The sequence below is a fragment of the Balaenoptera musculus genome, chromosome 15 (assembly GCF_009873245.2).
Source record: "Balaenoptera musculus isolate JJ_BM4_2016_0621 chromosome 15, mBalMus1.pri.v3, whole genome shotgun sequence".
NCBI lineage: Eukaryota > Metazoa > Chordata > Mammalia > Artiodactyla > Balaenopteridae > Balaenoptera > Balaenoptera musculus.
The window spans coordinates 3,901,064-3,917,786 of record NC_045799.1 but is presented as its reverse complement, the minus strand read 5'-3'; the positions used below and the strand labels follow the sequence as shown (position 1 = coordinate 3,917,786).

The 16,723-nt window shown below is 45.6% G+C and overlaps 1 protein-coding gene across 1 annotated transcript in view; it reads left to right on the top strand.

The window, feature by feature from the left end:
* The window catches only part of ZNF831 (zinc finger protein 831), a 78,874-nt gene that overhangs the window by 44,160 nt on the left and 17,991 nt on the right, over positions 1-16,723 (top strand). Inside the window, exon 4 of the mRNA XM_036824259.1 lies at positions 10,840-10,854. Coding sequence (XP_036680154.1) covers positions 10,840-10,854 — 15 coding nt within the window. The remainder of the gene's footprint in view (positions 1-10,839; positions 10,855-16,723) is intronic.

Sequence of the window (16,723 nt, the reverse complement as noted above, 5' to 3'; positions counted from 1 at the left end):
CAAAGGTAGAGGAGACAAAGGGATTTGAATAATCCTCTGCTCCTGCCCCATCCCATCTCACACCTCCCTGGCAACGATGAGCTCTTCTTAGGGACGCTGTCTTCCTCTGAATAAATGCATTCACGGTGGCCTTCACCCCAACGTTGGGTGCTGGCAGGGAGCACTGAGGAATCTGGTCCAACAAGCATCGCTTCCTGCTTGAGCATTTGGAGAGTTTCCTCCAAATGTTTTTCTTCATCTAATTTTCAATATGGCCCCATGGGGTCAGGAGGGGGATGTCGTGGCTATTCTCCATCCTAATTAGAAGTCTTGCCCAAGTTCAGACACGAAGGAAAAGAATGAAAGTTCCATTCCAAGGTTTTTCCTTTGCTAAAACTCTTTAAATTTTGGCTTGTTTACTTCTCTAACTTCCAGAGACACGAAAAAGTAATTTTCGTGCCCCCCTCCACACAGACATTAGTGATCATTTTCAGTCATTTTCAGCTCTCCCTTTTTGCTACGAGGCACCTGGCATGCCGGGAATGGACAAAAGCCATTTTTCTAAGTACTCGCGTTTGAAATTATTAAGTGTTCATTAAGCACCCCCGGGTGCAAAGCACTCTCGGAGATGTTTGTTTCTCAATTTTCTATAATTTCCTGATTTTTTTCCCTTCGCTAAAGGCAGATTGAAAAATGAACTCAGTGCATTTGAGTCTCTGAATCATAGTTAATGTGCGACGCCCCCTCCCTTAACCGCGCTGTTTCTCTTCTGCCCCCTCTTGTCTCTTTTCTTATCAATCCGATAAAGTTCTTATTCTTTTTAACCCCTACTCAGGGGCTGGAACTTTTTGGCTTTGTTCCTGACTACCTACCAGGAAGAAATGAGTGCAAAAGCCGTGACCAGCACTCGCCCGGGACTGCGGGTGGGAGCGATGGAAAAATCGAGAAGGCGGCAAAGGCAGCCTTTGATGGGCAGCGGGGCCGCAGGCAGCTCTGCGGCATCGGAGCCGGTGCAGGATGAGCTCGGGCTCAGCTCCCGGGGGGGGGCCCTGCCCCCCACTGATTGGCATCAGGGACCCTAGAGAACCCCAATCTCTGAGTGGACCCTTCTGGGAAAACATAGAAGCCCGAAGACCCCCTCCTGTGCGCCCTCACACCCCGTGATGTTGAGTCTTGCATGAGCAGAGAAGCTGTTTTTCTCTTTCTTTCTCTTTTTTTTTTGACAACAACCTCATATAACCTCAAAAGTTGCCCATGAATTTACCAAAACTTCTTTAATGAAACTATTCTAACCTCTGGTGGGGGTTAAAAAAGAAGCCCTGGGAATTTATTACCCAGGAAAAAAAAAAGCAGCACGACTTTTTATTTGATGGGAAATCGTCTTCCAAGCTTCAAGGGCGCCCCCTAGCGCCGGCCTGCGAGGAGCAGGCAGCGCGGCTCCCTCCCGCCCGCGAGCCCGGCTGAAACCCCAGCTTTGGGGTCCCTCTCTGCGGGGGGGGGGGGGCCTGATCTCGCCCAGTTGTGCGTCCGGCCTGGACCGGACCTCGATTCAAGTGCAGGGGAAGCTGTGCTCTCGGGGAGACCTGCTCTGAATACCAGGGGACCCCTTGGCACGAATTTATTTTCTATTCTTTGGAATTCAGGTGACTACAGCCCAAGGATGTGAGAGGACAGTTTTGATCCAAGAGCCCCAGTGCTGTTTGAAAGAGGTTGGACCCCCGCTGAAGAAGTGACTCTTGCCACTGTCTCAGCACACAGGCGACCCTGGCTTTTTTTCGGTCGTTTCATTGCTCTCATGTAAATGCCACCCAGATGTGCAAGAATAAAAAACTAAGAGAAGAGGCAGAAGCCCTAGCCGAGAAAGGAGGGAGGGAGAGAGGAAGAAAAGAGAAGGGTGATAAGATGGGGGTAAAATAAAGGACTCAACAGGGCGGGAGTGCGGGCTGCCGGACCTTTTCGGGGCTCCCTGTCCCAAGGGATGTGATGCAGGATCCAGGATTCTGCTGCAAACGCAGGCTCCCGGCTCTTTGCACACCAAACAGGACTTTTCGATCTTTCCGTGCCGAGTGTGTGAGATGTTTCTTTCCTCCCCAACTTGGAAACACACCGGTTCTCCTTCAGAACTGGCCATGTTTTTAAGACGCACACGTTAAAAATATTAAAAAGCAAGTGTTCTAAACTAGGGATGCGGGAAAGGAGAGAGCCTGCGGCAGCCTGCCTAGCAGGGGCACCAGTGGGTCAGCATCAAGAGGGCGGGCTCGGAGGGGAGCTGCGGTCCTGCGTCCTCCCGAGGCATCTCAGCTGCCCGGCACCTCAGTTTCCCCATCTGTGCCGTGAAGACGATAAATAACAGTATCCGTTTTGTTGGGCTGTTGACATATCACTTATATATATCATTTAAAATAGGGCTTAGCCTCATATTTTACAGTGAGCATGGCAGCTCCTGATTATTAATCTATCTCTAGAGAGGGGCCAGAGACCCAGCCTTTTCCATTAAGTTAAATCTCCCGATTTGTACAGGATGGGAATGAATTCACATTGAAAAACAAACACATACATACACAGGGGTCTGAGCCCCAGTAGAGTCAGGTACTTTGAGACCTTTACTTGGCAGGCTGCCGGGAGGCATGGGAGGGGAGGGAGGAGGGAGGAGGGAGCCGGCTGTCACCCTTCCCTGTCACCTACTACCCGCACATCCGGGACACTAGAGCCAAATGCTGAAGCCAGTGGGGTCACAGTTCTCTTGGGATGAATGGATTTTGGGGAAATGACCCCTTTTCCTCTCCCCCCACACCTCCCCCGAGAACGTGGGAGGAGACCCACTTTGAGTCCATGCCCACCAGGAAGCCATGATGGAAATGTGCTGGCATGTGGGCCACCACGGAGGAGTGGGGAGGGGAGACGTCCCCTGCTTGTCCCTGGAGACCCCGCTTGCCCCTCCTGGCAGCTGTGTGTTTTTCACCAGCCCAGGTGCCTTTCAACCTTGGTGTTTCAAGGCACATCTTGGCTTCTGTCTTTGGTTGGGTGACATCCTCTGCCAGTCTGGCTTCTCATAAGTTCCTGCACCAGGAGAGGAGAGCATGGGGGGGCCTCGCCTCTGCCGTGTCCCCTCCTGATTGGCATGTCCTTCTGCCCTGATGCCTGAGCACGTGACTCACTGCCCATCTACTCTTACTGCTTTGATCACTCTGGCTGTTCTTTTGCACATGGCCCAGCCCTGGGCGAGGTGGCTTCCTTCACTCCGCCCTCCATGCACTCAGAGGCCACTTACTGAACATCTAGTGTGCTGTGACATTGTTCCTTGACGGGCAAATCAAGCCCATTTCACTGAGCTCTCATTGTCTCCAAAAACGTTGAGAGTTTAAAGCGTCTCCAAGTGTCATAGAGAAAACAACAACAGAAATTACATGGCACAGTGATTTCAAAAAGCATTAGAGAGTACAGAGAGCCAGAGGCACGAATTCCCATTTATCTTTGTTCAGATGGAGTAAATAGAATATGTTATTGATTTTTAAAAATCCACACATTAGTGGTTCAAAAGAAATTGGTTTTGTATGTTTTAGTATGAAAGCAATTATTTTCCTTTTAAAACTGCTTCCTGGGTCTGTACGGGTTTTTTTTTGGTTTCATTTTTTTTCTTCTTTCCCTTTTCATTCTGCAGAGCAAGATACTGCATGTTGCTAAGTGGAGGGGGAAAAGCTCTTCATTTTTCACTTGTTAATCTCTATCTGCTTTACCTTTTAAATTCTATGTTCTATTGTGTTTAATTCCAATTAATTTGGATTAATTTAAGTAACATTTCATTATAGATTCAATGCATACATATTGTTTTTTAAATTAAGAAATGGGGAACATTTTTAGTGACTTTTAAGTCATGCTGCATCAAAGCTAAGAAAATCCACTTAGCCTGGTTTAGTCTGGAAGTTTCCTTGAAGAGGAAGAGGTTCTTTTTGATTGTGTTTGCTTTTGTTTACCTTCCCCCATCTCTCCTCGGATTATCTGCAGCTCGTTTAGTAAGACCTGCGTTGGTTCTGACAGCTTGAGGCTTTCAGTGCTTCTGAGGACAGAGAACATATTTCTTTGCTTCCAGTTTTGCCACTCAATAAATTTGAGGAGTCACGAAGCCGTCATCTGTGTAGTTAGATAAGGGAGAAGATGATTTCTCTATTATTTTGCTTAGAAGAATGGGAAACTAGATTAATCACTGTCCTTTGGAAGGGGCTTTTAATAGAAGAGACTGGCTCCTTTCACCGGACTCATGGTGTGTGCCCACACTGGATGGTTTTCCAGGGGCTGGGAGCAGACAATCAGGGCTCAAATTTTAAGTCTGTCACTAGGTGACATTAGGTAAATCCTTAATCCCACATTCAACATGGTTAGGAAGGGGCTGGGGATCCTCGGGTATCCATGGCACACACCCACCTCCTTCTCTGGGACAGAAGGAAAGTAAGCAACGTCTGTTAAGAGTCAGGAGAACAGTTTGTCATGGGTTATAATTCTTGGCAGCATGGGACCGAAATCCAACTCAGAAAGATTTAAGCACATGATTCCTCATGAAACAAAAAGCCCAGGGACTCAAACAGTATCACCAGAGTTAGGGTTAGAGGTTTATCCCTCTTCCTATCTGAGTTACCCTTCTTCTGGGTGGCTTTCATTCCCAGGCACGTGGTGGTCCCCAGAGGCCCCAGCGTACATCCTACCCACTTAGCAATTGCGGTAGGGAGCGTTCTAATTGAAGTCCAGCATTGACTCTGACTTAGCGAGGTTTGGGTCACATGCCTAGCCCTGAACCTTCTGTTTGTCCAGATGAGTGGAATATGCCCACTCCCAGAGATGGGAGGGGTGGTGATTGATTATAAACCAGCCAACTCATATTGAGAAGAGATGCTCCCGGAAGGTAGAGGAAAGGCTGCTGAAATCAGAGAACAACCCACTCTTGCGTCCTAGGTAGAGGAGAACAAACAGCAGGGCAGCTGCACTCTGCGTGCCGTGGGCTACAAGGTGACAGTTGTCAGTACCACTGGTGCCCTGCCCAGATCCCTTTTCAGGCCAGGCGCCCACCCATCTCCATGTCCTGACTGCTGCCCTCTCTTATCTGTACCCTTCTCCAAAGGATTGGCCCTTGGCTGATGGGAATTACTTTGCCCCCAACATACACACAGACCCTGGGGTTGGTCCACAGCCCCTGACTGATTGATGGAGGGATAGGACCACTCAGCCCTTTGGCCTCCGGGTGGGATGAGTTTGTGATACAATTCACACTCCAGAGCTCCCTGTGGGCATCTCCAAAAATCCTTGTTATTTAACTGCGTCTGGCTTCTCTCACTCATCTCAAGTTTCTCTCAGGTGGGCCCCCTCAATAAGTCAGTTACACAAGAGCCCGAGATACCGGTTATTTATGAATCGAGAATCACAGCTATTCACCACTTACTCCCCAGTATAAGGCTGTCCCCTGTTTTCTCAACACAAAGATCTGAAGGAGTTTCTGGACCAACCTGAAATACAACATCAAGACGGAGATGAAGTAGGCAAACTTCTACTTACAGTATTTAATGTATTCAACTGGTTGCACATAGCCCTTTAAATCACACATTACATAAAATATCGGTGTAGCGACATCGTGTCTTCTACTCACATTTCACGAAGCCATTCTAGCTGCACTTGTAGCATGCATCTTTGAGATGGCTTTTGTCATCGCTAGAGCCCCTGGTTTGAGTCACCTAATAGAGATTTCCGAGCACGGCATCTTCACTTTCATCCCAGCTCTTTGAGATTTAGCACTTTTAGAATCCAAGTGCAATGCCATCATAGAAATTTATCCACGGCCATGAGCACCCATTTACATAATATAAGGACGGCCGCTTTCATTTCTCAGGTAGGTGCCTGTTCCCAATTTCCACCAAATAAACACATCCTGTTTCGCTTTTTAAAGCAGCCTACAAGGGACTTGTTTACGATAACACCCAAAGCTTATAACTGTGTCCCAAGCACCCAGGAAAAATGACTAAATGTATATGCAGGGTCCCCCCTCCCATCACTTTTTGAAACCAATTTTTTCAGACGGTATCTATGTAGGACCCAAACCAGCACAGACTGGCATTGTTTCAGCCTAATGTGTCTTCCTAAATAGTATTTTGTCATTTACAATGAAGTCACGGAGAGAGCTCCCTGAAAAATCGGAGACTTTGTAGGGATTTGATTAATAAAGCAACTCCTTTTCTGAGGGATAAATTGAGGGGGGGAGGACCTCTCTTACACTTGGGCATATCATATCCTCTGAGTGATCATCAAAGGAACTGAAATGGGACCAGCTGGTCTTGCTTGACTCAGACGTGACATCTTGAAAGCAAAGTGAAATTTGGGAGGACATGGAGAAGGGATGCTTTCTTTGCTGTCTTAGTACAAACAGAAGTAGAAAAAGACCTAATATCTAAATGATGATCCAATCATATGGGGATATTTGGGCGTAGCTATGTTTCCCCATGCATTATTTTATTTTATTGTTTTCTGCTGTAGCATTACGCATTTATTTTTTTAATTTAAATTTTATTTTATACTAGAGTATAGTTGACTTACAATGTCGTGTTAGTTTCAAGTGTACAGCTAAGTGATTCAGTTATACACATACATATATCCATTCTTTTTCAGATTTGTTTCCCTATAAGTTATTACAGAGTACTGAGTAGAGCTCCCTGTGCTTTACAGCAGGTCCTTGTTGGTTACCTAGTTTATGTACGGAACTGTGTGTACGTTAATCCCAAACTCCTGACTTAGCCCCCCCACACCCAACGTTTCCCCTTTGGTAAGTTTGTTTTTGAAGCCCATGCATTATTTTAAAACGTCATTCATTTCAAATTCCTTTATTATAAACATCTTTAATCTCAAACTTCTGTTCATTGCTCAGCCATATTATAATTTGTTTGCAATGTCTTATATTATCTAGTAAGATTCACAAGAGGAATAATCTTAGCAAATAGCGATGGGTGGACACCATGGGCGAGTCACTATTCTGAGCCCTTTCATCACCCCCTGTGAACTTCTTGACGGAAATACAAGTGCTAAAATTATACTCTCTCTTTTTTTTTTTTTTTTGGCCGTGCCGTGCGGCATGCAGGACCTTAGTTCCCTGGCCAGGGATCAAACCCGTGCCCCTCCCTGCAGTGGAAGCGTGGAGTCTTAACCACTGGACCGCCAGGGAATTCCCCTATACTCATTTTAAAGCCAGGAAATGAGGAGGTTACATGAGAAGCAAGTGCTGAAAATCTAGGCAATCTGCCTCCAGACCCAGGTTATGAAATGCTATGCTTCTCACTCCCAATCTCACTAATTATCAGTGGAAGCCCCAAATGAAGTACATTTACATCTATGGTTTATAAACAAATATTCTGAAAGAATTTTAATCATCCCAAAATATACATATTAGTCATGATAAATATATACATATATCTTGTATCAAAGGTAATGATACATATATTTACTGTATAGCAGTAGCTAACTTATGTCAAACATAGGTTGACCTATGATATAAGTTAGCTACTGCCATGTAACAAAACACCCCCAAACTCAGTGGTTCATGAATCTTTATTCTTGCCCGTGAGTCTTCGGGTTAGCAGGGCATTCAGGTTTGGCAGTCTTGCTGGGTTTGGTCATGCATCTGTGGGGTCAGTGGGGAAACGGCTGAGACTGGCTGGTCTAGGATTGTCTTCCACTCACATCCTGGACGTTGGTTGACTGTCAGCAGGGAGAGTGGTGTTGCATGAAGCACATGTCTTCCAACCTCCCAGGGTTTCAGAGAGAGGGCAGATTCTCACAGACCTCTGAGATCTAGGTATGGAATTGGCATGACATCACCCTGATGCATTCTACTGGCCAAGGAGAGTCACAGACCAGCCCAGATTCAAAGGGGGGAAATTGACTCCACCTCCTGATGGGGGACTTTAAAAAGCACATTGCAAAGGGTGTGGATACAGGGAGTGGTGAAGAATGGAAGCTGTTTTTGTTTGTTTTTTTGTTCTTGTAATCAGTCAACCCTGCCTTCTATTTAGTGCATGTGGTTGCAATTTAGAACACATTTACCAGCCCTTAAAAAAAGGTGGTTCATCTTTTCACGTAATGGGTAGGCTAGGGATACGTGCTCTGGGCTAGAGCAGCTGGGCAGGGAGCCCAGCAGTGAAGGGTCCCTCCATTTTCCTGCCCTGCCCCCCCCACCCTGTGCCTTCATCCTGTGCACAGGACCATCACCGCAGCCCCTCCAGGCGTCACGATTGCATTTCAGGCAGGGAAAAGGCCTAAGATCCAAAGGGGGTGTGCCTTGAAAAAGCTGTCTGGAGTTGCCATGTGATCCTGAAATCCCACTCCTGGGCATATATCCCAAGAAAACTCTAATTTGAAAAGATACCTGCACCCCAGTGTTCATAGCAGCACTATTTACAATAGCTGAGACATGGAAGCAACCTAAGTGTCCATCAGCAGATGAATGGATAAAGAAGATGTGGTACATATATGCAATGGAATATTACTCAGCCATAAAAAAGAACAAAATAGTGCCATTTGCAGCGACATGGATGGACCTAAAGATTATCATATTAAGTGAAGTAGGTCAGACTGAGAAAGACAAATATCATATGATGTCACTTATATGTGGACTCTAAAAAAACGATACAAATGAACTTATTTACAAAACAGAAACAGATTCACAGACACAGAAAATAAACTTACGGTTACCAAAGGGGATTGTGGGGGGGGGGGGGGGGGAGAGATTAATCAGGAGGTTGGGATTAACAGATACACACTACTATATATAGAACAGATAAACAACAAGGACCTACTGTATAGCACAGGGAACTACACTCAATATCTTATAATAACCTATAACAGAAAAGAAACTGAAAAAGAATATACGTAGGTATAACTGAAAAAAAAAAGATTGCTAAATACCATCTGTATCTACTACATGATAATATAATTTAATTCCCCCAAAGGCAGGTAAATATAGAAGGAACAACTTAAGGGTTAAGAATATGCAAAAAAAAAAAAAAAACTGTCTGGAGGGTTTCCAACAATCCCTACTTACATCTCATTGTCTAGCACTGGGTCACAAGGCCACGCCTGGCTGTAGGGAGTCCGGGAAAGAGTGTTCTAGAGGAGCACTAAACATCTTTCGGGTTCTATTGATGAGAAAGAAGGGGAGAGTCATAGGGGGTAGGTGACTCCCAATGTCAGCCTCAGCAAGTGATACTAGCGTTTCCATCTGAAGCAGTCTTAGAAAGTTTACTTAAAAAATAATGTTGAGCAACTAAGCCCATGTGCCACAACTACTGAGCCCATGCACCACAACTACTGAAACCCGTATACCTAGAGCCCGTGCTCCACAACAAGAGAAGCCACTGCAATGAGAAGCCTGCACACTGCAACGAAGAGTAGCCCCCGCTCACCGCAAACTAGAGAAAGCCCGCACGCAGCAAGGAAGACCCAATGCAGCGAAAAATTAATTAATTAATTAAAAAAAAAATCTTATTTAAGTGAAAAAAGGGAGTTAAACATTTTTATGTAATTAATAGTCTCTCTCTGTAAAAGGCCAGATAGTAAATTTTTTACTTTGCCAACCATACAGTCTCTATTGCGACAACTCAACTCTGACATTGTAGGGAGAAAACTGCCACTGACAATATGTAAACGAATGGGCATGGCTGTGTTCCAATAAAACTTTATTTATAAAAATAGGTGGAGGGCCAGGTTTGGTCTTCAGGCTGTAGTTTGCTGATCCCTGGTCCAGATAATTTGTAGATATGACAAAATGGTGAAGGCTTCAGCAGACAAGCCAAATTCATCAAGGTTGTATGGGCATAAGCAAAGTTTAGGTAATAGTCTAAAGTTTATTAGACTCTTACTGCAAAATATTTCTCATCACTGTGGTATTTAGTATGATAAAGCTTTGGCTTCTCTAGTGAAGACTGAAAATAACAGTGAATTTTAAAAGATACTTGTAAAATTTTATTTCTCTCACAAATAACAATTGGGTGTAAGTAGAACAATTTAGGATGGTGGTTTGATGGTGTGGTAGGAACCCAGTTTCCTCCTGTCTTGTTGCTCTGCTCTCCTCACCATAAGTTTCCTGCTTTGTGGTCTAGGGTGGCTGCTTCAGCTCCTGCCATCACATCTGCACTCCAGCTAATAGAAAGGAGAAAAGAGGAATGAGAGGGAACCAGCCCTCCCTTTAAGGGCATGCCTTGGAAATTGTGTATATCACACCCTCTCACATCTCTTTGGCCCAAACCTAGTTACCTGGTCATACTTGGCTGCAAGAAAAACTGGGAAATGTAGTTGTTAGCAGAGTGGCAACACACCCCATCCAGAAAGTGGGTTCTCATTACTAAGAAAAAGAATTAGAGAATAGGGAGGCAACTCCCGTGCTCTGCCACTAGGGCTAGAGATATAGACGGGGTGAAAGTCCAAACTTTAAATTCAGTTAATATTCATGCCAGTAATGCCATTTTCCAGGTACTATGTACATGCTAAGATTTCCCCTCTGTGCCTTGATCATGAGTCTCTCTGGGCAGTAGTAACATCTTATTCCTTTTCCTACTCCCCATCACGAGTTAAAAAAAAATTCAGACAGAACTTTGAAATTCTAGTTAGAGAAAACATGTTTTTGGTTGTTTATCTGCAGAAAGCAAGTGATACCACTTCAAGAATCTTGTTACTAAACACCCTTGTTCACGTCGACAAGCTCGGAGATGTGCATTTCTTCCTTAAGTTCTTCCACGTGCTTCTGCTTTTAACCCCTTTGGCATGCTCCCCCCACCCCCACCAATTGTCAAACAAGGAACCAGGTTGCCTCCTTTGTCCCCACCATTCCAGGTCCTGCACCTGATGGTGGCTGGTTTCATCTTGTCACTTCCGTTCAGTCCTTTCTGCTTTTCCTCCATCGCCCACTGAAGGAATCTCAAATTATATGGTGAGCTACGGTAATAACAGTAGTAAAAACACCTTGCTATTATTTACACAGAACAAGGTGTGAGACTGTCATAGCTGCCTGAGGGGGTCCCATTATTCGTACATATGCTACTGTTTCTTCCCAGTACGCCCGACTGATCAGTCAGGGAGAACTCATGGTTATACCTATATATCCCCTAAAAGAAAATTAATTTCAGTGAAACGGAGAGGATGGAAGCTGCATGGAGCACGGAAACGTGAGCTGGCTTGTAAATTTTGAGGCTCTGCTTCCCTTCACGGGGAAAACAGGGCTGAAAATTGTGGTCACCTTTAATCTTCTTCTTCAGATTACCTTCAGACATAGAGCCTGTTACCTTCAAAATTCAAACTGAGCCTTTGAAGAGAACTACCCCTTTAAAGAAAAAAAAAAATCCTTGATGAATGCAAATTGACATTAAATGGAGTTTTAAAAAATGATCAGGGTTTTTAAATATGATTATAATCAGTGGGAATAGTGGAGCAGAGTCAAATCATTATTGATTTCACTCGTGGGGGTGGGAAGGAAGAGCTGCTGTGAATTCATCAGAAAAGGAGCTTTTCTGTAAAGCCTGACCAACTGGGAATGCTCCCTGGGGTCCGCCTCTGCCCTGGGGCCCGTACCCGAGTTGCTGAGATGCTGGACACTTATTAACCCTTGACGAACCTCCCCTGGAGGTTGTGCACCTACCGTCACATCAAAGGGGAAAAAAAAATCTCTGTTCAGGGGTCATATTTGCCATTTTGAGAAATCAAGGGGAAAAGCAGCATCTGGCCCAAATTTTGGAGTCAGACCGATTTAGTTTCACTCCCTAAGCTCATGTCACAGGTGTTTATCGAGCACCTAATATGCGCTGTTCACTCATAGACCTTTAGGTGCTGGAAAAACGAGGACCATCAAGACAGGCCATGTCCCCTCACTCATGGGGCTGACGTTCCAGGTGGAAGGGGACGGGCCACAAACCACAAATTAATGACTAAGACAACAACACACAGCGATGATGACACAGGCCATGCCAGCAGGAATAACAGCCCCGCCGTTATCCCAGGAGCATTCATCCCAGGTCCTGAGAGTGGTGCTGATGGTATGAACCCGTATAACTCTTTCAAGCACCCCGGCAGGAAGCGCTAGTTTCCTCCCATTGCACAGATGAGGACACCGAGGCACAGAGGGGAGTGATCTGTGCCTGGAGGTGAGCATTTCTTTACAACTCCTGGCCGGCTCAGTGACCCCCCCCCCCCCCGAAACGACTGGCTTTGTGCCTCGCGAGGCCGCCATTTTGGCCAATGGTCTCCCCCCAACATCTGCCTTTGAGCCCCTCTGGGTGCGGTGGGGGGAAAACTTGCATAGCAAGGGCACAGGTGGCCTCACCAGAATCAAGGGAAGCTCAGCGGCGTCTGTTTCCACCCTAGACCATAGGACGGCGAAACACAAAACTCCAAAGCAAACAAAGAGGAGACCTCAGTCTCATCAGGAAATAGCCAAGAACTTAAATTCTACCAAAGCCAAGGGTTTCAAAACGATAACTTCAGAGGAAGAAGCACCCGTGCCTCTTCCCCATCCAAAGTTCCTCTACCTCCATAAACACGGGGGCTGTGGTCAGATGAAAGTTTTCTTTATCAGACCTAAAGCCCACCTCTGCTTTATCCCAAACACATGGCAGGAATTGGGGAGAGACCTTGAAGGATTCTCTCAAGGCCTTTCTAATTGTCCTGAGGATCAAAACCGACAACTACCTTCACCATGTGTCCAGCGTTGATGAGTTAATCCGTGTGTGTGTGTGTGTGTGTGTGTGTGTGTGTGTGTGTTAATCCGTGTGTCTGTGTCCGACAATCTCCGCCCCCTCCCCATCCTCTGAAAAAGAATGAAAGAGAAAGAAACGCAGATGAGCCTCTCATACTCACTGCTTTCCCTGCCTCTGGCCGCAAGCAGCTTTTGCCACCATGGGCTTTGGGCTCCTCCCTGAGAAGAAAGGTCGGCCAGGCTCTGGGGGTCTGGGGGTCTCGGGGTCCTTTGGGGAGTAACAGAGCACAGAGGTGTGCTCCTCATCTTCAGACACAGCCTCGCCTCGCTCCATTCTTCAGCTCGTTCTGTCCTTGAAGAATTGTTCTGTTGCTTCTTGTCATGGCTGATGTTAAGATTGGTTTCATCAGAAGAAATACACACCTTCTGACGGAAATCCTGGTGTGCCTGTGCCCCGTGCAGCACACAGGGCCAAACCCAGAAGGCCCCAAGCTTGGTCTGCTGGGATGACTTGAAATTCTTTCTTTCCTTCCAGTTGTATTGAGATACAACTGACATACGGCACTGTATCAGTTTAAGATATACAGCATCATGATCTGACCTACATACATCATGAAATGATTATCATGATAAGTTTAGCGAACATCCCCCCTCTCATATGGAAACAAAATTTAAGAAATTAAAAAAATTTTTTCTCCTTGTGATGGGAGGTCTTAGGATTCACTCTCTTAACAGCTTCCATATATAACATAGAGCAGTGCTCATTATATTTATCCTGTTGTATGTTACATCCCTAGCACTTTTTTATCTTAAAACTGGAAGTCTGTACCTTTTGACCACCTTCATCCAATTCCCCCTCCCCTGCCCCCACCTCTGGTAACCACAAATCTAACCTCTTTTTCTATGAGTTTATTTTTGAAGTATAATTGACCCACAACACTATGTTAGTTCCTGTTATATAACATAGCGATTCGATATTTCTATACATTTCAAAATGTTCTCCATGATAAGTTTAGTTACCATCTGTCACCATACAAAGGTATCACATAATTATTGACTGTATTCTCTGCACTGTACATTTCCTACAGTGACTCATTTATTTTGTAGCTGGAAGTTTGAACCTCTTAATCTCCCTCACCTATTTCTTCCTCTCCTCACCCCTATCTGTTCTCTGTACCTATGACTCTGTTTCTGTTTGGTTATGTTTGTTTGTTTGTTTTGGTTTTTGGATTCCACATGTAAGTGAAATCATACAGTATTTGTCTTTATCTGTCTGACTTATTTCACTAAGCACACACCCTCTAGGTCCATCCATATTGCTGCAAATGGCAAGACTTCATTCTTTTTTAGGGCTGAGTAATATTCCATTGCATGTATATACCACATCTTTATCCTTTTGTCTATTGATGGGCACTTTATCCATTCACCTACTGATGCTTCCATATCTTGGTTATTGTATGAGTTGAAACTCTTAATCCTTTTGAATAAAGACCCCACATTTTCATGTTCACTCGGCCCTGCAAATTAGGTAGTTTGTCCTGACAGCCCGATACCCTGGGTAGTATCAGAGAAAGTGGTTTGAAATGGGAGAACTGAAAAAAAAAATGTATATATATATATATATGTATATGTTTACTTCAAGACCCATCAGTGAAGGAAAAATCTTCTCATGATACATCTCAGAAGAAGAGATGCATCATGTGCCCAAGATCTAAAGAGTAAGGGAGAACGTGTGGACTTCCAGGAGGTTTTTAGGTGCCTCTTGTCTCTGACAGCGTCTCCAACTTTTCTTGTTTTTGATGTCCTTGACGGTTGGTTGGGAGGAGTCCCGCTCAGTTGTTGTGGAAAATGTCCCTCCACTGGGGTTTGTCTAATGGTTTTCTCGAGGTTAGACTAGGGGGATGGGTCTGGGGAGAAAGATCCCAGAGGTGCAGTGCCCTTCTCATAATGTCCTATCAAGGACAAACCATCACCATGGCTTATCATTTGCTGATGTTGACCTTGATCACCTGGCTGAGGTCTCTCAGGTTTCTCCATTGTCAAGTGATCCCACACCTCCTCCCACCATCAGACGTTTTACCCACAGGAATTCTGCTTCTCTCCACCGGCAGTGTCCAGGACTGCCTCTGCGTCCCTGTTCTACCACTGGCTTCCTTCGGTTGCAAACTCTGCCCTGAAGACTCTCCCCACTCGCCCAATCTCGTCTCCTGTGATGCAGGAGGTAATTATTATTTCTAGAACAAAGATAACCCAGAGCCGCTACTGGTGACCAAGTTCACCGTTGTCTCTACCCGAACCAAAACATTATTGGAAAAGTAAATTACTTTTATTTTCCTTGAAAATATTTGATAGGAAGTGCATGAGAATCCTCGCTGAGAAAATAGACCCAGAACCTATCATCAGAGGAGAGATGTTACCTATACAAAAAAAAGAAAGAACCATCGGGTACATCTCCACACTGAAACCTATTTCGAATTTTATTATTTACCCTGTACTCTTTCATCGATTCCCATCTCCTCTCCCTGAATTTATGAGCAGGTGGGCATAGCCTCCTTCCCCTCGGAGGACCTTCGTGATAATGGAGCACGCATCCGATTCTCTGCCAGCAAGGGCAAGGTAGCAGGGGAGGGCGATTTCAGTGGGAAAAAGTGGATCTCCTTGAGTCCTCATCTACGGGAGAGAAATGTTTCTGAGCTAAACAGACTAATAAATTTTTTTAAAATAGACTTTTCGAAGGCTGATTTTGCATAGTGAGGTTAAAAATGTCTTGAACTGACAGGAAGTATGTGGGATTCTGATTTTTCACAGCCTGACCGTCCGTCAATGCTTTCCCTTCTATGTGTTGTGGCCTCCTGGGTCCGTCTGAAGTCCTTTTAAATTCATTCCTCCATCTGGGCCTGTCTGAGAGCCCTGCAAACTCAAGGTACTGTCATGATGTGACTGTATCTTTCCTGCTTCCATCGGACACAAAAGGAAGTGTGTGTGTTTGCCCCACTGGCTGACTGGCCACTTGGACCAGACCTGCCATTCGTCCACTTGTTTTCTTCTCTCCCCTCTGCCAGGTGAAGAGGCGGAGATGAACACACAGTGTCTTCCTGGGTGGCTTGGTTTGTCCCTTGAGGGAACCCTGTGTAGTGGGCTGAGTCCTCTCCTTTGGATGGGTACCGTTTTCTTACGAGCCCTTTGCCCTCAGGTGAATGACAAAGTCAACCCTTGCCCTTCTGTGAAGTACACACCATTGACAAGTTTCACTATAAAAGCCAAAGTCTGCACTCTTTTCCCCTCCTAGCTTAAATGGGGAAGCAAAGGAGTTTTACTCTTTTTCTCTCCCCTGCCCCTGCTTAAACATTCTAGTGGGAGGGGGCTTCCCTGGCGGTCCAGTGGTTAGGACTCCGTGTTTCCACTGCCGGGGTCCCGGGTTCGATCCCTGGTCGGGGAACTAAGATCCCACAAGCCGTGCGGGGCAACCCCAAACCAAACCAAAATAAAACAAAAACAACTGTAGTGGGAGAAGTTATGAGCCTAACAAAACTCTCTAGAAAATGTGTCCAGACCTGCAGTTATTGGAATGCGGCCGTTGGGCTCCGACCTCCAGAAAGCGTTTCCACATGGCACCTCTGTTGAATGTGATTATCTCCACAGTGCCATTTCCACCGCCCCGTCCTTCCCCTCTTGTGTTTATCAGAGACTCACCAAGCTTCCTCACCCAGAAAAACCCTTCGTAACAGTAAGCTCTCCTTGGTGGCCTCTCCTGGTGGGGCTGGGTTAGGGGACGATCGTAGATAGCCTGGGGTCCTTGGATCCATGGGGATGGGAGAAACAGCTCTGAGATTGTAGAGACTGGTAATTTCTGAAGGTCGTTGCTTCGTGGTGGTGTTAAACATTTCTTAACCATAGTAGAAGGGCCACAGAATGCCACTCCTCTCTTTGTCTTTTGCTGGTGGGCTTGTCTTTTGTCTTTTGCTGGTGAGCTTGCTTTGTCTTTTGCTGGTGGGCTCGTCTCCCCAGGGTTTTTGGAACCCCCATAAG